The following is a 22,202-nucleotide window of genomic DNA, read 5'->3' on the forward strand; positions in this document are numbered from 1 at the left end:
TGTATTACAGACACTGACGGAGGCCAGAGCAAAAGGAGAACAATCTGCTGCAAGCCTTCAGAGTGTTTATTCACAAAACCTGGCACGAGGCAGAGACCAAGAAGGCGAAACCAGTACCTGTTGAGACTGGAGGCTGAGGCTGATTGTTTATATTTATGATGCAACTTTTTTACAACCCAAGGGGGAGGAAATACATGCTAGTAAACTCACGGTAATTCCCTAATGATAGGGAAAATGTACTTGCAGGCAAGATCAACCCTAGTGAGGGGGGAAGATTTACTTGCTGCCACCCCAGAAAAGGGGGAGGTGGTGCCTGCGAATAGCCATGTCTTGCCAACACGCCAAGGAATGTGGCTCAAACCAGAGGGTGAGACTATCTGTGCCAGGAGAACCAAAGGAACATTTGTCAGTCAACCAAGCGAAGAGGTGTGCTGGAAACCATATCTGCGCAACCATTAGTCTGATTCAAGAAGTGAGTTGTACTCTGTAGCCTTTGGAGTGCGTGTATTAGTCCAGTGGAAATCCAGAGACAACCTGGGGGTCATTTAGATTGTGTTTCCTTTCACTTATCCTGTTTGAATTGGTTTTTATGTTGGACTGCTGTATGTTCCAAGGTTAGGTCATGTTCTGAGCTTATAGGCTGAATTGAACCTTGGAGAGCATAAAGAAGCCATTGCTCGCTTAGGTTTTCCAGAACCACTACCACTGTATGGTTCTGGGAAGCCAACTTTAGTGGACCTGAAAAGGTTTCCTACATCTCTAAACAAACTCTCACTTGGTAACAAGGCTGACAAATAAGTCTTAGACTAAGATCAGGGGTTTGGTTTACTGTCCCTGTGACCCACAGTTGCGGGAGATGTTGGACAATATATCACAGGTCATATAAAGTCAACCCCAACACTGAATACTAAGGTTAATGAGCCCAAGCCCCATCTCAAGAAAATCGTTCTTCAATGTTTAAGGTAAGTAACTAGATTTTGGCTGCTAACGGGTACTTTGCAAAGTTTCTCACAGTTCTCCTACAGGAAACAATGGGGCCCGATTGTAAAGACTGGTAGGGGGTGTCTGTACTTCCGCTCTCTATATGGTAGAGGAGAGGCACAGAGGACCCCAGCCAAGATTCTCTGTTATTGGTACGTGGTCGAGCAATCAAGGCCTAGCTTCTCAGGAGGTGATGCAGGCTGGTTCTTAAGTACAGTGTAGTCCCCGAACCCCCACAAAGGAATGTCCACTGTTCTGACTTGAGTGTCGTGTAGATCGTTGAGACCTCCGTCCCCAAGTGACGCACAGGGGAACTAAAAGAAACCCGCTGTGCGACCTTTGAGGCCACAGGTGGGAGATGTTACTTCCCGGATCCACGGAACCTCTGGAACACCGATGCTGCTGCAAAAGAACAAGGTTAAGTACCAGGCAATCACAATAAACATATATCACAAAAAGATCTGAATAGTCTTACCTATCCGGTGTTTGGAAAACCCAGGAAACCTAGGAGGGAGGTTCGAGACTCAGATGAAGCGGTCCCTAAAACGAGAGGACCGAAGTCAAGCGTGGATACAGGATAGGCCACCTGTAGAGCTGAAGGCGTAACTTGAATCCCAGAAGGGAAATGGCGTAGAAGTTCAACAAAGTACCAAGGGATGATCCAAAGACAAGTGAGGGTCGAATCAGAAATCCATCAACAGGTAAGCAGTTCCAAGCAAAGGTACAAAAGGATAATCCGCACCTCTCAGAGAGGTGGTGGCGTGGCCCTCATCGCCAGGGAAACCTATGCTATTAGTGAAGTGGCAGGGCAACTTGACCACAATAGTGACTACCTCCCACTCAAAATTAATGTTTCTCCTAACTGCACCATAACTGTGCACATTGTCTACAGACCTCCGGGTCCTTGCACTGACTTCCTTGACACCCTCATTTTCGCACTGTCCAACAACATCAAAAAGACCTCCCAGGTCATACTCTTGGGCGACCTCAACCTGGGGCTCAATGACCCTAAGGACCCCCATGCCAAAACCCTCAAGAACGCCCTATCCACCCTGGGCTTTGCGCAATCTATCTCTGACTCCACCCACATCAAAGGGCGCACCCTCGACTGGATCAGTCAACATAGCTGCTCACTACTTGTCACGGAAAACACGCCCATCCCATGGTCTGACCACCATTACATCCAATTCAACCTTTGCACCAAAAAAGAGACCAACTCACCTCCCGCCCCTTGCCCAGCTACTCTCGCCAGGAGCTCCCGCCAGCTCACAGTCGAGAATTTAGCACCCTACCTCCGCAACCCGGCCTTGCAGGCCCCATTCTCCAACAACCCAGAAACCCTAGCCAACACATTCAAAGAAGTCATCACCCAAGCAGTTGACGCCGTTGCGCCACTGACCCTCAAAAAAGCCAAGAAAACCAAACACGCTAATTCATGGTTCTCCAAAGAACTCCTTGTACAACGTGCGCAGAAGAGGACTGCCCTCTCCACCTGGAAAGCTAACCCATCAGAAACCACCAAAAATGCGTTCAAAGCCATCTCTAAATCCTACAAAACCAACATCACCCTAGCTAAAGCTGCCTCCTTCAACGCGAGGATCTATGACGCCAAATCGGGGTCAAAGGAAATCTTCACCATATTCAGGGAACTGGAAAAACCATCCTCTCCTCCTCCCGCTCTCATCAAAGATGACAACTGGTGCAATAGCATTCAATCCGCAATGCTAGACAAGCTTAACACTCTACAAACTAAAATCCGTGGCCACCAAAAAGCCCTTTCCCGCCTCATAGCTAACCTGCATAGTCAACCTACCATACCCTCCACCACTAATCCTTCCCCATCTTTTGACTTCAAAGATATTACTGAGCACGAGGTCATCGCCCTGCTCAAGTCCATCAAACCGTCCAACTGTAAGGGAGATGCCTGTCCAGCTAGTCTCATTAAAGACTCAGCACAGATCCTAGCTCCATTCCTCACAGCATTCATTAATTCATCCTTCCGGTCTGGCCACGTTCCAACTGGATTTAAGGAGGCCTGGGTACGCCCACTCCTCAAAAAACCCTCACTGGACCCAACGATCCCGGGGAACTATCGACCTATCACCACTGTACCCTTCCTGCTGAAAATTCTGGACAAAGCAGCTTACCTGCAAGTCCAAAAGTTCCTTGAAGAAAACCGTTTCCTCGGCCTGCGGCAATCTGGCTTCCGCCCACGACAAGGTACCGAAACGGCTCTCTTGGACCTAAAGAACCAAATGGACGATCTAAGAGACGCAGGGAAACCTGCTCTCCTTCTGCTCCTTGATCTATCCGCCGCCTTTGACCTGGTGGACCACAACACCTTGTGCCACCATCTAGTTACCCAAGCTAACTTTTCCCCCAAAGCTTGCGAATGGATTACCTCCTTCCTCCAAGAAAGGGCCATGAAAGTCTTCTCTGACTCAGCCTGTGCCACCCCTAGCCACATCACCTGCGGTGTGCCTCAGGGATCATGTATCGCGCCCACGCTTTACAACCTCTTCACGAGGCCACTGTTCAGCATCCTTGACTCCTTGGGCATCTCGTATACAAACTATGCGGATGACACCCAGGTCCTCATCCCACTCACAGGCGATTACCTTGCGGATACTAAAACTCTTACCACCATCTACTCCACTATCCAATCCTGGATGGCAGATAACTGGCTATGCCTCAATAGTGAAAAAACCGAACTCCTCCTCATAGGAGCACCTTCCACGCTGGGGAACCTCGGTGAACAGTACACTTCCTTCACTATTGACAACTTTCCCATCAAGGTCTCCAATCACGTGAAGACACTCGGAGTCTACCTAGACTCCGACCTGTCAATGGATAGACAGGTCAATGCCATTGCCTCCTCCTCAGCCTATTACTCGAAAGTCCTCAACGCGGCCAGACCTTTCCTGTCACGCCAGAATTGCCTCACCATTGCTAGGGCAATAATTGGATCTAGGCTGGACTACTGTAATGCCCTACTCGTTGGGACCTCCAATAAGAACCTGGCCAAACTTCAGCGAGTTCAAAATAATGCACTTAGGGCGGCCACAGGCACCGCGAGAAAAGACCACATCTCCGAAGTCAGAAGACAGGCACACTGGCTTCTGGTGAAAGAGAGGATTGTTTTCAAAACACTCGCCCTCACCCACAAATGCCTCCATGAACTTGCTCCACCCTACTTGACCCAAAGAATCACCAAGCACTCTGCCACCAGACCATTAAGAATGTGCTATTCGAACACAATTGTCACGCCCAAATCACGCAAGGTGCGCGCCGGTGGTGCCAGCTTTCCCACTCGGGCCGCCACCCACTGGAACGCACTGCCACCTCACATCAGAATGATTGAATCCCACCAAGCCTTCCGCAAAGCTGTTAAAACCAAGCTCTTTGTATGAAATGTACCTGACTGCATTCGGTTACTATATTACGAATATCATGCCTCACCTGCAACTATACCTGTAATTGTGTATCCATAAGACCTCTGGTCTCATGCATATCTGCTGAATTAAGAATACAAAACATACTTGTAACAGCGCCTCGATGTCCATGGGCTGCAAGTGCGCTATACAAATGTGAATAAATAAATAATCCGAAGGAGTCCAAGTGAGAGTTCCAAGATCAAGGTAAACCAGTAGTGTAATCCAAAACGTAGCGCCAAACAGGGTCTGAAGACAGCTGAGAAGCAATGAGTGTTCCGTGCATCAAGCCTTATATACTGTGCGTTTCGGGGTCATGTGATGTCCACCAAGGTCACGTGGGAAACGCCGCTCTGAATCACGTGAGCAAGTGAACGATCGGCGTGGAGGTGTTGCGCCGCCCCTTCTGCTGTATGTTCTCCATGGCAACTGCCAGTGCAGGAAGGGCTGCAATCGAGCCCGTAAATCGTACCTGGTACGGAACTTTCGGTCCTTTGGGTAAACCGGATCACATGAGCCTCGAACCCTGGAGGGAGTCATGTGTGAACCTGAGGAAGGTGTTGGGGAAATATGAGCAGTGTTCTGGTGTGCAGTGGATCGGTGTGCAGAGGATCGCCTAACATCCACACACTGTATTACTGAAAACAGTCTTTATATAATTTATTCAAAGGTATGTACACGATCACAATAACGCACTTTGTACTTGGAAGTCAATAATGATAAATATATACACGTCTAGAGTGGTACCACTAATGTTATCAAATCTCATTGAAGTGCATCAACTGTACGGTTAAAATGTCACACAGATCAATAACGAGTAAACCAGCAATAGAGATAGGCAGGAACGTAAGATGGTTGAAACAATAGGCAGAATGCTGACCCCTACCACTAGGCACAGTTCTGTGTGGAGATCCCCCCCACCTGGGCAACCTGTAAATAAAGATATATAGCACAAGCCCAGTCCATATATTGTCCGATAGTCTTACTTCTTCCTATTAAGGTTTTACCCCCCCAATGTACCTGGTGGAGTAGAGTTCTCCGACGATGCACCGACCGATCCTTCTTGAGTGCCTCCCTTTCAGGCGGGAGCCACGGATCGTCGAGAGGTGTCGGGGGAACTTGGCATTCGGTGTCGGGGAATCGATGGCCCTTCTTGAGCACCCTCCCTTTAAGGCAGGAGTCACGGTTCGTCGAACATCCGACGGTGAACAGGGTGATCTATGGCAGGGAAGTGGCAGCTTCGTTCCTAGCGGTGCTCGTCGACGACAGAGCGTTGGCGTCCTGCAAGGAAGAGGCGTGCGGGGCACCTCGGTGACAATAGTTCTGGACCGCAAAGAGATGATGAAGAACTGTGGCCCAGCAAGGGCGTCAAGTCGTCGGCGTCTCTGCGGTCTGTAGGTGGTGGGAAACCCACCGGTGGATGCTCCTCGGCGCGTCGACGGTCGAGCCTTCTCCAGCGGGAGACAAGCGGATGACGATGCAGACGAGAGCGTCCGATGATCAATGAAGTTCTTAGACAAACGGGAGCACGGCGGCTCCGGTCGGCGACGGCGGTCGTCGACAGTGGCGGACAACAGTCCGAGTGCTTCTCCTCGGAGTTCTGCAGCAGTCCCCGTATCGGGTCGGCACCCTGTCGAAGGTCTGTCTACCAGGGAGCATTGGCAAAGATCAGCTGTGCACGATGGTCCCTCGTAGCTCGGGAAGAGGGTCCCTTACCAGGTCCTCTCTGGGTCAGTCCTTGGAGGCACAGCAGCTTTCAGATTGTGAAGGAGAGCAACAGCAATTCTTCTCGTCCAGCAGGGCTTCAAGGTCAAGCGTCAGTTAATCCAGTTACTCGTCGTAGTGGACTTGAGCTTCTGAACACGATTCCTAGCAGTGAGAGGTCCCCAGATATACTGTTGATCTCCCATTCATTCCGCTGGGTCACACTCAAGCATCCAATCACGACTACGGGCATTCATGCAGGCAGGCAGCCAATCAGGCACACGAGGTATTCAGGCCATTCACTTCTCTCCAGACACTCACAACAAGTTATGTGTATTGGGACAAGTACCGAGCCATTCAACACTCCAAGCTGCATTCATACCGGTTTCGGGCAGGGTTGTCTCGGTCATTGTGTCAACCATCAGATACTAGACACCCACAACACAGAATGCATATTCGTCACACACTCTATTCACCCAGGTCCCACCCACAGGAGGTACCCACAACATACATCACTGGGAAGGCTCCAGCTAGTCTGACTGGGCCTTCACAACAACACCATATATGGCACTTCCATCCAACAGCCAGTCAGGGGGAAGGGACAGAGTCAGGGCTTCCCAGGACTTTGGCAAAACAAGGTAATGGGTAATAGAAAGCAAGAGGCCACAGAGGCCATCTTGTTTTCCATCAGGGATCAACTGATCCCAATGGCAGGGCCGGGGTATCCCAAAATGGCGGATACTCTGCGCACCTGTCAAATTTAGCATGGAGCTGCCACCAGCCCTTACCCTGCTCTGTGGGCCACCCACAGGTGCCCAAAAACATACACTAGGGGCACAGGGTTGTACCCCCACCCATGGGTGCCATAAGGTTATCCCATGGGTCCGTTCACCAAACCAAAAGAAAGAGAGCTGCACCGCCAGGAGTCCCACATGAACTCCTGCACGGAAAACACGACAGAACACACAATAAAAAGCAGTAAAGGACGAGGATACGGAGGCCCTGTCCCTCCGATGCATTTCCAGCATCACACCGATGAAGCGGTAGTACTAGTGTCAATGGAATATTGTGTATGATACCAACCTTGGTTCCCTTATGGGGCAAGGGCAGCTACCAATCTGAGACATCCAGGAGAACCATGGAAAGGATCCAGTGCCCCAGGCCCATTACCATAACTTTGACCCTGGTTGTTGCAGGTTAGGACTTTATGCCCGGGAGAATTGATCTGGAAATTGGGCACCAAAACAGATAAGCAACTCAGACCCTTGAATCCTGTTCAAGAAATAAATCTTCCTCAGTAAGTTAATGCTGATTCACACAACAGTTTTCACTGTCTGTTCAGAGTTGTAGGTCCAGGGGGACGGGAGGCTGATGGAGAGCATTCTTCAGGTGACAGATATGATAGCTAGAAGGTCTAGTTGTTTAGAGTTTCCTGTCTCCATCACTGACCTTTTGGAAAGGGATCAGCACCAGACTAGACTTGGCTGTAGCTGCGACAGCTGCCATGACGAACGTGGACCACCACAACACCTCTGGCACTGTGAGCAGTTGGAGTGTCCCTGCACATGGTCTGTAGGCAAAATGATGAAAAGCTGCAGAACTCGGCCTCTACCGGGGATCATCTTCTCAGTAGAGAGCAGCAGCAGAGCAGCTGTGGCCCAGGTCCTGCACCGTTTACAGCATTGGGCTGCACAAGATCCCAGCAACAAGAGACATCTCTACTGTGGATGGCATGCTCCAGATACAGGAACAAACAGGGAAGTAAGTGGGCACCACTAGTTTAGAAATTTGTATATATCCAGGTAGATGTAGAGGTAAAAAATGTATAATAGTAGATATTTGAATGGAGCTGGCTGTGACAAGTCTGGAGACACCCGGACTTCAAAATACACCAACAGCTAAAGACCAAGTAAGAATACAAGGTCACACAACCGCTCTCAAAAAGGGCCCGGATCCGGGCATTCAATCAAGACATTCAAAAATATAGTTCTTATCAGGGTATCACAGGAGTACTTCAAGGTTGGTAAATAATAAAGATGAGGTTGTCAGTTGATTTTCATATAGTATTTTATCGGAAGAATAAAGCTGTCACTAATATTTCTTTAGTGAGGGAGCATTTGCCGCAACCCATATATATTTCAGACTAAAGCCAATGCATTTCGGAACATTTTTCCTTTATCAGGGCAAGTCTATGTAATTCAACATTGAAAAAATAATATGCCGACTATAATACACACAATACAAACAGTGATATAAATAATGAAAATATACTGATCAGTAGCAAGTCCACACATGTTCATAAAATAGAGAAAAACAAAAATGTAACATAGTAAGTGGATTAATGGTAACCAAATACAAAATGAGAATCAGAACAACAACTGGTTTTACCTTGGAAGATTTGTATGGGAACTGACAAGCGTTAAAGCTGCCCACAGTAGGGTGCAGCGGTGCGGCATGCAGCAGGCAGCCGTAATGTTAACACGTACCTGTTTCAGAGTGAAATCTGTTTGGAAACAAAGGTCGGGTTCAGAATGTCAGCGTGTCTGACAGGATCTGTGATAAATGCAGAGTGCAATGGAAATGCTAGCGAAAATCGCGGCGAGAAAGTCGCGTACCTTAACGCATCTGGAGCACAGAAAAGCTCCTGCGTGTAGCCGCCGTGCTTAGATTCCACTGAGCAGTGTATAGGCGGTTGCCTGGACGACCGCTCGTGTTATAGCACACGTGACTCACGAGCGCCATTAAGTGGCCGGCGCTAGCGGATCACGCTGCATTACAGGTGTGGGCCTGCAATATTACACAAATTAACCAATTTAGAGGCATGCTAGGGTGAAATGCATCCTAAAAATCAAATTTAGCTAGAACCTAAAATGTGGAGATTTTCATAGAAATAGAAAAAACACTCAAGTATGATGAACATGGGTGATGAAATAAACAGACAAGTGTGGATGTATCTAAAATATTGGAAGTAAAGCAGAAAACAAAACAAAATACAAAATGCAAAATACAAGTTTTAGCGGGATGCACTATGTTGAAAATTAGTGCATAGGCAAGGCTGGTACAAATATGCGCAGTCATGAAAAGTAAAGAAACGTCAATAGACAGAATTCATTAGGCATATCCTCGTCCAAAGTGGTGTTGCCCACAGGAGACAGCACCTTGGGTCCCAGACCAATATCCGGGAGGTTGGACGAGGAGAATACAAAGATCACAAGCAATCCTAGTGATGCATGATGTCTTAAACGTTTTAAACATATTGGTCAGTATTGGTATGAGCACAACAGGAACATCAACAGCCAGCACAATAAGCGTGCAGAAATGGATTCAAATATAACAATGGTAATTTATCTCTTCGTTCAAACCATGGGGGACCAAACTACAGAGTTTATCGATCCAGAATGTTTCTCTACGATTAAGACGTAGGCCCAAGTCCTTGTGGGGATTGTTTCTGGTTAGAACCTCTAACACCAGGAATTTGATCTGTGACAAATTATGGTTATTCGTGGCCCAATGTCGTGCCACAGCAGAGTTTGGATTGGAAGTTTGGATGCAGGATCGGTGTTCGTTCCATCGGATCTTTGCAGCTCTGGTGGATTGGCCCACGTAATATTTTCCACATGGGCATTTAATGCCGTAAATGATGTTGGTGCTGTCACAGGTACCAAATGTTTTTAGAAAAATCTTTTTGCCTGTTCGTGGGTGAAAGATAACGTTTCCTTTGATTACCGAGTTGCAGTTAATGCAATGGAGGCAGGGGAATGTACCCATGCGCTGTGTGGACATTTTGGTTGGAGGTCATCTTGTCTGGACAAGTTCATCCCTAAGATTCCTGCTCCTCTGGAAGGCAAATACTGGTGGTTCACTAAATAGATCCTGGACTCTTGTCGTTCTTAAAAATGTTCCAATGTTTCTTGATTGTGTTCTTGATTTTGTTACTTTGAATTGAAAATTTCGACACATACACCAGTGATTTCAATTCTCTAACGCTTCTTTGGTAGCTAACACCGATTTCAAACACCGTACCTTCTTAGGCAACTTTCCAAAAGAAAACAAACCTTTAATATCATAAGGCAAAAACCGCTGCATCTCAATTTGTACCCACCACGGTACCCGGTTCAGGTCTACAGCAGTGTAATTATACACTTTGTTTAACAAAAAACCATTACAGTAGTTTTTCAATACCGGGTACCCAAATCCCCCATCTTTAACTTTCCTGACCATAATGTACCGGGGAATCTTGGCTCTCTTCCCAAATCCCCACAAAAAATCCTGAAACAATCTATCTACACGTGCCAATGCTCCCTTTGTAAAATGTAAAGGCAGAGATTGAACAACATACAGAATCTTTGGCAGCAAAATCATTTTAATAGCATTAATTTTGCCCCAAAGAGTCAGATTAACACGTCCCCATCTCATAATATCCCGCCTAAGGACCTCAATGATTTTATCCACATTATAACTTACTAACTTTCCAAAATCTTGAGTAATATGAATACCGAACTATTTCACACTAGAATATTCCCATTTACAATCCCACCCCAGCAGCTGTTCACATCCAGGTGAAGCCCTCACCGGAAATACCACCGTCCTATCCCAGTTGATCCGATACCCAGATAGCTTACTCACCTCTTCAAAGACCTCCCTTAATAGTTGACCCCCTACAACAGGGTCATTCAAGACGACCACCACATCATCCGCATAAGCTAGAGCCTTTACTTCCCCTTCTCCCACTGCAAACCCTCTGATACATCTCATCTGACGTATATATGCCAACAGGGGCTCCAACACTAAATTAAATAACAGTGGCGACAAGGGGCAACCTTGGCGAGTGCCTCTAAACAACGGAAATGACGTAGAAAAACCCCCATTCTCCAGCATGGGGTCTGGCATGGATTCACATGCTCATGAATATTCCCCGTCGTCAGGCTGGGAATCCTCGGTAAAGAAAAAACCAGTATCAGTTTCGTTTCTGATCTGTCTTTCGTAGTAATAACCAATCACTGGTCTCTGCGTCATACTGACCACAGCCAATGACTGCCCTCTACCTAAGCACCGCCTCTGGCAGCCATCTTCAGATTTTTACCGCACGTTCATGTGTTGGGATCCTCGTGCTATTGCTCTCGAGCGTTAGTGCTATTTTTCGCGCTTTTTCACAAAAAACTTCGATTCTTTCGGTCAAAAGAGCCTCAAGCTCCACCGATCCTACATCCGATCAACGGGGACCCGTGTCGGATTCGTCTGTGCCCCTCAAGGGTGAAGATTTCGTCGAGCTACACTTCGGAGGACTCCAGAAGCTTCTCAGGCCCGGTCTCGGAGATGGCCCAGGAGAAGGGAAGCTCGACGCCCGGAAAGCTGTTCAGGGTCTGCCCTGGATGCCAGCTGCAGAACGTCTTTAAGGAGGACGAACACTCTTTCTGCCTTTACTGCCTTCATGAGGACAAGACGCACGTGGAGAAGGACTGTGCGTTTTGCGGCAACATGTCGGAACGGACCATGAAGGACCGCCATCAACGTCTCGCCAACTGGCTGGAGGGTAAGAGCCCGTCTGGCGAGAAGAAGAAGAAATCAGAGCGGTCTTCTAAGACCTTTGAGGGCCCCCCGGCGACGGGGGCCCAACATAAGGCCAAGCACCGCGAGTCCGCTGGCACCGGGAGCGCCGAACGGTCGGGCTCTACGGGCGCCAGGCAGGGCGCACCCTCCCCGGCACCATCAACCACGAGCCAACGCTCTGGGTCGGGTAAGAGGAAGGCCGAGCACCCGGCGAAGCTCCTGGAGAGGCCCCGGTCGAGCTCTAAGGCAGAGGAGGAGCATGGCAGTGCCCCCTCCCTCAAGGATAAGGCGGTGAGCGCACCTAAGGTGGTGAAGGCCTTGATCCATCCGACCAAGCCCTCTATCGAAATGGTCGCGGCGGCCCTGGCTCAGCCTGTGGAGGCTGCACCAGTGGTGGCGACCTCAGGGCCCAGAATCTCCCTGCCTCCTCGGAGGGAGTCTTCTTTTGTGCCCATCGATAGGACCCCCGTGAAACCCTCCGTGGGGAAGAAGAAGGGGGGGCAGGGCGTCGTCGTAGATTCGGCCTCAACCTCAGAAGAGGAGCTGATCGAGGTCTTAAGCCACGGCCTAGGCGTGGAAGAAGGCCAGCCCGTCGGAATGGACCCCGACCCGACCCCCTGCTCGCCTGTCGGATTCCCCTCTGCCAGCGCCGCAAGACAACTCGGCGGCCATTTTGTTGGCCATACAGTCCTTATGCTCCGAGATAAGGACGAGGCTACCGTTACCGACGGAGGAACCTCTCCCGTCGGGGGATCCAGAACCGGGACCTTCTGGTGTTCCCCCTACCAAGAAAAGAAGGATCCATCCACCACCTCCTTTTCAACCGTCGCGCCCCGTCCAGCCCTCCTCCCCGTCCACCCGAGGGGATGATACGGGGACTGACACGGCAGCGACGGGTACGGACGACGAGGCATACGACGAGGATATTCCGTCGTCGCCTCCCACCAGGGCTTCTCCGCCCGACGAGATCGGATCTTTCCACTCCATGATCTCCAGGGCTTCCGAGCTTTTCCAACTCTGCCCTGAGGAGAAGAAAAAGGAAGGCTTCCTTTATCAGCGGCGCGAGGCCAAGAGGAAGACGGTCCTCGCAGTGCCTCTGTTGGACGACATTTGGGATGAGGGCCTTTCCCTCCTCAAGAACCCTTCCACGACGCCAGCTAGAAGAGACCGGTACGAGAAAAAGTACCGGGTCCCGGACACGGCCCCCCTATGCCTCCGGGCGCAGCCTACCCCGGATTCCGTCGTCTCCGCAGCAGCCAGGAAGAAAGCGGGGGGGGTGCGGCCTCCACATCGACTTCCCCGCCGGACGGCGAGGGAAAGAAATTGGATGCTATGGGACGTAGAGTCATCTCGTCGGCAGCGACGACGATTAAAGCGGCCAACGCCTTGGCTATCGTGGCTCGCTACGACAGGGAGCTCTGGTACAAGATAGCTCCCCTGCTGGATTTTCTGCCGGACGACAAGAGGGCGGAGGCCCTGGAGATCCTGCAGGAAGGTGAGGTGGCCTCGGACCACGCCATCACCGTGGCGACGGACATCGCCGACACTGGGTTCCGCCAGCTGGGCAACGGCGTTTGCCTTCGACGTCGTGGATGGCTCAAAGCTACGGACTTCCGGCAGGACGTCCAGACCAGAGTCCTGGACATGCCCTTCGACGGGAACAACCTGTTTGGGAAGACAGTGGACGATTCCCTTCAGGCCATCAAGGCGGATACTGAGACGGCCCGGGCCCTTGGAGTTCTGCAGCAACGACGGACGCCCTTTCGGAGCGGCGGAGGCAAGGGCGCCTCCAAAGGTTCCGGCGGCGGTTTCGCTTCCTACCGTCAAGCGGCCCGCTCGTCGTCGCAAGAGGCCTACAGAGGACGAGGCAAGTCTAGCGGACCCCGCCGTCGTCGCCAAGGAGGTCAAGGCGGCAAGGCCGCGTCCAAGCAGGATTGAACCGGCCGTGGGGTCGGGCCCCCACCGAAGCACCCCGGTGGGAGGCCGGCTGGCGGGCTTCGTCAGCGTGTGGGAGTCCATCTCCACCGACCGTTGGGTGCTGGACGCCCTGGCCCGGGGCCACTCGCTCGAGTTTCAAAGAAAGTGCCCGCGCGTCCCCCCCGTGGCCAGGAAAGAACTTCACGTCCCTCAACTTCTCCTGGAGGTAAAGGCGATGCTCAGAAAGGGCGCCATCGAACTCGTCCCAAAGAGGCTTCGGGGCTCCGGAGTCTACTCGAGATACTTCCTCGTGAAGAAGAAGACGGGAGGATGGCGCCCCATCCTAGACCTGCGACGTCTGAACAAGTTCATCAAGGCGCAGAAGTTCCGGATGGTCACCCTCCAGCACGTCCTGGGTCAGCTGGAGGAAGGAGACTTCCTATCGTCGTTGGATTTGGAGGATGCCTACTTCCACATTCCCATCCTAAAGGGGCACCGAAAATTCCTCAGGTTCGTGGTCCAGGGGCGTCATTACCAGTTCAAAGCCCTTCCCTTCGGACTACGGTCGGCACCCAGGGTATTCACCAAGTGCCTCGCACCGGTGGCGGCGCAGCTGCGCCGCGAGGGGATTCACGTCTACCCCTACCTGGACGACTGGCTCATCCGCGCCAAGACGAGGGAGCTCGCCGTGGTTCACACGGCAAGGACCGTCCAACTCCTCACGGACCTGGGATTCTCCGTGAACTACGCCAAATCCCACCTGGTGCCTGCGCAAGTCGCACTGTTTCTGGGAGCGAGGCTCGACAGTGTCCCTTCTGGCCTCCCCGTCGGAGGAGAGGACCAGGACCATCTTGGGCAAGGTGCAACGGATGTTGGTGGCCGACGCGGCCAAAGTGAGGTCCATCAAGTCCCTCCTCGGGATGATGTCTTCCTGCATCTACCTCATTCCCATGTGCAGGCTCCGGATGCGCCCGTTGCAAGAATTCCTGGATGCGCGCTGGATCCAGACGACGGGCAGCTTCGAGGAAAGGATCAAGCTCGACGAGAGTTTCCGACGAGCGATACGGTGGTGGGGCACCCGCGCGCATCTGACGGCGGGCATGGACTTCCAGACCCCAGCCCACCAGGAGACTGTGACCACGGATGCCTCCCTGGAAGGGTGGGGAGCGCACACCGAAAATCTGCACGCAAGGGGACTCTGGCTCCCGACGGAGAAGTCCCTGCATATCAACGTCCTGGAGCTCCGTGCAGTGTTTTGGGCCCTCAGGTCCTTCCTTCCGTCCCTCAAGGGCAAGGTGGTGAGGATCTTCACCGACAACACCACCACCATGTTTTACATCAGGAAACAGGGCGGAACCAGGTCCCCAGCGCTGTCCAAGGAGGCGCAGGACCTGTGGCATTGGGCCGTCGCCCAAGGGATTTTTCTGGTGCCGTTTCATCTGGCAGGGATAAAAAACACCATCGCCGACTCACTCAGCAGGGAGCTGCGCTCGTGCCACGAGTGGGAACTACGGCAGGATCTGGTTGATCGCCTCTTCCGACGGTGGGGCACACCCCAGATCGACCTGTTCGCGACGGCGACGAACACCAAGTGCCGGAGGTTCGCCAGCAGGTTTCCCCAGACGAGGAGCATGGGCGATGCTTTCTCGTTCCCCTGGGAGGGCCTGTTCCTCTACGCGTTCCCTCCCTTGCCTCTGCTAATCCGGCTCGTCAACCAGCTCAAGAGGTCACGGTGCAGGATGATCCTCGTCGCACCTGCGTGGCCGAGGCAGATATGGTTCCCGGACTTGCTGGACTTGTCAGCGTCCCCGCCGATCAAGCTGCCGGCGGACGCGGATCTACTCTCCAGGGAAGGAGGCGCCATCCTCCACCACGACCCGAAGTCGCTGAACTTGCAGGCCTGGCTCCTGCAGCGCTAGAGTTTGGAGGATACGACATACCGGCCGATTGCAGAGAGGTTCTTGCAAAGGCCAGGGCGTCCTCGACTCTTAAATGCTACGGACACAAATGGAAGAGGTTCTCTGTCTGGTGCCACGCACAGAAGATTAACCCTCTACGGATTACGGCTCCCCAAGTACTGCCGTACCTGCTGACGCTGGCCAAAGCTGGTCTGGCACACGCGTCCATCAAGATTCATCTTGCTGCGATCTCCCGATACACCAGAACCACGGGGCGGACGTCCTTGTGGTCTCATCGTCTGGTGAAAGAGTTCATGAAGGGACTGTTCAGATCGTTCCCGCCGGTGAAGGCTCCGGCCCCGGCGTGGGAGCTCAACGTGGTGCTGACCAAGCTCATGGGACCTCCGTTCGAGCCTCTGCACTCGGCCCCGTTGAAGTTTCTATCGTGGAAAACAGCTTTTCTTGTGGCCATCTCCTCCGCACAACGAGTGGGAGAGATCCAGGCCCTTTCCTGCAAGGCCCCGTACTTGACTTTCCACGACACGAGGGTAGTGCTCAGGACGCACCCCTCCTTCATGCCCAAGGTACCGTCGGACTTCCATCTCAACGAACCCTTGGTGTTACCTGTGTTCTTCCCGTCGCCTTCGTCGCCGGCTGAGAGGACTTTGCACTCGCTGGATGTAGCTAGAGCGCTGAAGTTCTACGTGGACCGCACGAAGGGTTTTCGGAAGACGTCACAACTCTTTGTGAACTTTGGACCTGTCAATCAGGGGAAGGCTCTCTCGAAGGCTTCCATCTCCAGATGGCTCTCCGGCTGTATCATGTGCTGTCACCGGTTGGCAAACCGACCGCTGCCTGGCCGTCCGAGAGCCCATTCCACCAGAGCGATCGCAGCTACCACGGCGTTCCTATCTGGTGTGCCCCTGCTGGACATATGCAGGGCTGCTACGTGGAGGTCGACGCACACCTTCACGAAATTCTACTGCGTCGACTGGGATTCCAGGGAGGAGTCCAGGGTCGGCCAAGCAGTGCTGCGCAACCTGTTCGCCTGAGGTGAGCCTGGTGAGGAGGTAAGATGCTTAATGTTGAGTTGATGTGATGCTTAATGTTGAGCCTTTGCCACCTCCCGTGGTTGTGCATGTGTGTACTGCTATGCATTCTTTATTCATGAGCATGTGAATCCATGCCAGACCCCATGCTGGAGAAGGAACAAGTTACTTACCTGTAACTGTTGTTCTCCAGCATGGGTCTGGCATGGATTCACATGCGAACCCTCCCGCCTACCCCTCTGCGGCTCTTCACTTGGTCATACTGCCACTTCACGTGCTTCCAAATCTGAAGATGGCTGCCAGAGGCGGTGCTTAGGTAGAGGGCAGTCATTGGCTGTGGTCAGTATGACGCAGAGACCAGTGATTGGTTATTACTACGAAAGACAGATCAGAAACGAAACTGATACTGGTTTTTTCTTTACCGAGGATTCCCAGCCTGACGACGGGGAATATTCATGAGCATGTGAATCCATGCCAGACCCATGCTGGAGAACAACAGTTACAGGTAAGTAACTTGTTCCTTCACCCACACCTTTGCCGAGATGCCATTCTGAAGAGCTTGAATAGCCTTAAGAAAGAAGGGACCAAAACCCAACTTCGACAGCGTATAATTCAGAAAGCCCCAATTCACCCTATCAAAGGCCTTCTCGGCGTCTAAAAAAATCAACAAAATGTCCTTTATTTCCGAGCCCGGCAAACTCAAAATATCTAACAGTGTTCGAATATTATCATATCCATACCTTCGCTCCATGAATCCTGTTTGAGAACGCTCCACTAAATCACCCATATATTTTTTAAGCCTTACTGTCAGTATTTTCGTAAAAATCTTCAGGTCTACATTAAGTAAGGAGATAGGCCAATAATTATTGCACTTAGTAATATCCTTTCCAGGTTTCGGGATCACAGTGATGATTGCCTCCTTCATGGAATCACATAACCTCCCCTCCCTCAAAAAACAGTTATATAATTCACACAAACTCGGCGCCAACACTTCACCAAATTTCTGATAAAATTCTACCGTCAAACCATCCATCCCCGGAGATTTACCCTTATTCATTTCCTCAATTACTGACAAAACCTCTAGGATAGTAATCGGTGCCTCCATAAAACATTTACCTTCTTCAGAAAGCACTGGGAGTTCAATTTTACCAAAGAATCTATCAAAATCACCTATTTGTGGTGCAATATCTTCCGTATACAATTTAGCATAAAAGGAGCAAAAACATTCACCAATTTTACCTTTCTTAATCTCCAAATTTCCAGACGCATCAACAACCTTTTGGACATACACCCTCTCCGAACAACTCTTCAATCTACTTGCCAACAACTTCCCCGCTTTATCCCCCTGCTCCCAGTACTTTTGCTTCATGTAATACAATCCCTTCTCAACTTGTGAGTCCACCTCATTTTTTAGTAATTCCTCAGCATCCAAGATCTTAAGTCTAATATTCTCCTCTCTCGAGAAAGCATAATTTCGTTGTAAGTCTCCAAGTTCCTTTTCAAGCTCCACCAGTCTGGCTTCACCCACCCTACGCATTCTTGCAGTCCAATTCATCAGTTCCCCTCTAATAGAAGCCTTAAAAGCATCCCACACCACCATGCTGTCCGCCGTGCCCTCATTCATCTCAAAGAAATTTGGTATAAAGTTCTTTAATGCGTCAGTGGCATCTTGATTTTGTAACACAAAAGGTTTCAACCTCCATCTACTAGGTCCTTGCCTTCCAGCGAGCAACATCAACTTAGCCATTACCATTGAGTGATCCGAAATGTGTCGTTCTCCCATAGCCACCTCATTTACATTCTCAATTAAACTATCCGACACCAACATGTAGTCAAGCCTAGAATAAGAATTTTTCCTTTTTAATATGCTTGGGAAGTTTGGCTATATATATTGGCTTACTTCTTGCTTTATCTTAACTGAATATTTTCCCTCTCACTATTACTTTTGTTATGTTGTATTTTAATTCTGTATTATGTACACATGCATTTGTTTGTAAAATCAATTAAAGGAAGCATGAAAGGGGTAGAGAGTGGTGGTTGCTCGGTGGGGGTGGGGAGAGAGTAGTGGTTGGTAGAGAGAGTGGAGGCAAAGACAGCTTACTTTATTATCACATGCTAGTTTATTATGTTGTCTGCGTTGTTTTCATGGCATTGCTTTAAACAAAGCCTTAATAAATATTTCAACTAAACCTGGGGGGAAAGACAATTCCTCAGAGTTCGATTGTCCTTTCTTTTCCACAACCGAGGTTCATTTGATTGCAGGAGGACTGGGGCTGTTATACCTGGGTATTCTTGTTCCTCCGGTATGTCTGCTCTCAGGGTATAGTGTGAGTGGGCAGGGATCAGGTAAGAGGCTTTGGGATAGATTGGGGAGTGGGTGAAGATGGCTGAGGTATAGAAGGTTGAGGTTAGGTGAGTAGAGAGGGGTACAATATGGTGGATGACTTTGGGTAGGGAGGGGTGATGATGTGCAATTAGGGTAGAGGGGTCGCGTTAGAGTAGAGGATGGTAAGGGGGGTGTGGGGTAGGGGTAGATTCAGGTGAGATGCAGTAGAGTCTGGTATGCAGTAGAGAGGGTATGAGGTAGGGAGTGGTGGGAGTAGACGGGTGGGCCAGAGTGGCTGAGCAAGGGGGTGATGCGGAGCTGTAGTATTGGGGTAGAGCACCGTAATTGTATGGTGGAAATGTTATGGGGATAGCTGATGGGGAGTTACGTTAAAAATTGAAAAAATGACAGCACAGCTCTGCCGCAACGGACTGTTCTCTAGCTTGCCTCCTGGTAAGGTGTTCAAACAGGAGTGAGTAGCTGATGGGTAGGCAACCTAAAAATAAAATGCAAAGTGGGTCATGTGCCTTTAATTGCACCAGACCCTGCTGCGGCGTGCCAGGATGAAAGGGGACTGGAGCTGTTGAGGAGGATGCAGCATTAAATGGATTGGGCTGTGCTACTGTTGGGGCTTCCATTAGTCAATGCATAGTGTTGCTGCTGGGAGTGGGGGGAACCTTTACAAACCGTGATTGCAGGGGACATGTCTGTATCTGGGCTGCTGCCAGGATCCATGATCATGCATCTCACTCTCTGCAAGTGCAGACTAAAGAGCAGCGTGTAATATCACTGCTTTTGGCCCTTGATGTGAAATCACAGGCCTGTTGCTCTATCAGTCTAAGGTGCTGTTTGGGTGAGTAATAGTTAAACCTGCCCTCATTGGTTCATATGGCAGACTGGAACAATAAATAATTAGTGGTTTAGCCATGTCATACCAGAGTGTTGCCGGTTGCCATGCCAACTAGATATCTGGTTGGCAATGGTTTTGGCCATTTGCAGGCACTTTGTACCACCAAAACCTCTAAAGCCACAATAATTTTGGCTTTATGATCGTGCAAAACCCAATAATGAACTGAGGATAGACCCCTGTTTACATTTCATGAAAGACTTGTGTAGGACCGCTGCTTCGGTCTACAGTCTTGTCAAATCTAAGATGGAAGCCAGCGTCTTGCTTTCAAATCATAAAAACCCTCCGACACTTGCTTGTCAGCTCAGTGACCATGTGCTCATTTTGCACAAATATTACTCAATTCATATAAAAACTATTTGTACCATAGAATATGGCTTTTAGATCTAGAAAAGGAGAAATTGAGTTGTATAGGTAGAAACAAGGAATCGCATGTACACATTTATATACCTTACATTTGCGTAAGGAATTGTGCATCCAGTTGACCCAGTACTGCTTGGAACCAGCAAAATTAACTGGAGACACTGGACTCGACCCATTTAGAAAGCTTATACTGCTAAATTCTAGGTTTCACTAGCAGAATTCAGCTTTATGATGCCTGAGAATGAGACTCGCACTTGCACATCACCTCCCTCCCCATCTCGCCTTTCCCACTCTCTCCCTCAACCCATCAGCCCATTCAGCCTGCTGCAACAAATCATACCTCGACCAGGTTTCATTTTAATCCTTTCTGAAGGAACACTGACCAGAATACATGTACACCACATGTAGGGGCCACTTGCAGAAAATGATCCCAGGCAACATGTGAAAAAAGACAAATGCTAGAATGCACTTTGTGTTTTAGAAAAAAATAAAATGGCAAAAGTGCATATATACAGGATGATAGCCAGGTCCTCATGGTATTGAAGCTGGTATAAGTGACCATCTGGTTTCGAGCTAATAACAAAAAAAATGTAGGCACTCATTTTCCAGAAGGCAAAGAAAAATCATCTGATTCTGCTAAATGCAATCCTCGGGATTGGGCATTTTTTCTGCCGGACATTTGTTCTGCATATGCATTCAGATCACTGAGAGCAGCATTAAAGGCGCCCATAACCAAACCTCATCTAAGTCCTTGAACATAGGTTTGTGGTGTGAGCATGGTTGGTTCTTTCAAATCGAGAGGTTTATTTCGATAGGACTTAGCATACCATGAAAACAGCAAACAGATAAAATCATCACATGAACTTAAAAACAGAATCATGGACAGTCCAGTCTTAATAAAGAATCTCTTAATGTTAAGGCCCGCTTTAAAAACATTGACAGCCCGCCCCATCTGAACAGAGTCCACCTGCAACAAATAATGTAATGCAGGCTCGTAGCGTCGCAGGCCACAGCCCTGCAAAACAGCTTTTAATGTTTGTTCCCTAATTGCTGAAAAGGTGGGCAGAATAAGAAGAAATGTGCCAATCTTCCTTAGATGCCCTACAAAGGAAACAAGACTGGGTTCTTTCATCCAGCCTTGGGCACCAGAGAGATAGCTACTATAAAGTTAGCCAATGTGTTCTCAAGGGCATCATTACCGTCTTATTTCTTGATTGTTTCAGGCCATTAAACTTGTAAACGGTGATAACGTCCACACAAGACTGTCGCGTCCCCTTTCCGACTGGCTTCCCGATCAGTTGAAGACGCAGCTCAATACGGTAAGCACAGTATTAATACTGCATTCAGTTAGCTTCATGATGCAGTCATGTGAGGATTTATTTGGTCCTAGATGAAGGCACATTCTTGGCTAGCCAAAATCTCACTTCCTGCTTCCCACTCCAACCATCTCTGTATAGGAGGGATCTCTATAAAGCGAATCAGAAACATGAAGTGCATTTAGTGGGGGTCAGGGGGCTTGGAAGAGACCAACTGATGGAATAACAATCATTGTCAAAACCTACATGTTTTTCCTGTGTACTTCAAGTGCAGCCTTAACTGTGGCAATAATACCATCACAGTCTTGGCATAGTCGCCAATATTTTAAGGTATATCCCACATGTGCTCTGCTACCATCATGTGTCCTGTGCAGAATCATAAGCCCCGATACGGCGCTATGTAAAACCTCCAAACTGATGAACACAGATGTAGTCATGGAGGGCAAACTTGGTACGTTGATCAAGCAGTTGTCCATTTCTCAGAAGTTAACCTTTGCATTTATGCCTGACTATATGCCCTCCATCTGATGAAGAAACTTTTTTTAAATCTGCTTTCGTGTCATGTCTTGTTTTTTTCATAAATCAATATATATATTCAGAGAAATAAACAAATCCCCTTTTCTCACACCAACTGCCAACTAAACTGCTTGTGTGTATTTCATGTAACATCTAGCATTTTACATTTCAGTATTTGTACATTATCAATGTGCTTTCAAGAAGCGGTACGGTCCCCAAATATCTTTAGGTCTACTCATTATGG

General features: G+C 49.6%; 1 protein-coding gene across 5 annotated transcripts in view; it reads left to right on the plus strand.

The window, feature by feature from the left end:
• The window catches only part of TEP1 (telomerase associated protein 1), a 2,409,067-nt gene that overhangs the window by 176,125 nt on the left and 2,210,740 nt on the right, over nucleotides 1-22,202 (plus strand). For 4 of the 5 annotated variants that reach the window (XM_069651741.1, XM_069651746.1, XM_069651743.1 and 1 more), the window contains exon 7: nucleotides 21,350-21,445. The exons of the other annotated variant lie outside the window; for it this stretch is intronic. In XM_069651741.1, coding sequence (XP_069507842.1) covers nucleotides 21,350-21,445 — 96 coding nt within the window. The remainder of the gene's footprint in view (nucleotides 1-21,349; nucleotides 21,446-22,202) is intronic. 5 annotated transcript variants of the gene reach the window in all.

Source organism: Ambystoma mexicanum, chromosome 3p (assembly GCF_040938575.1).
Source record: "Ambystoma mexicanum isolate Mex_15411 chromosome 3p, UKY_AmexF1_1, whole genome shotgun sequence".
Classification (NCBI taxonomy): Eukaryota; Metazoa; Chordata; class Amphibia; order Caudata; family Ambystomatidae; genus Ambystoma; species Ambystoma mexicanum.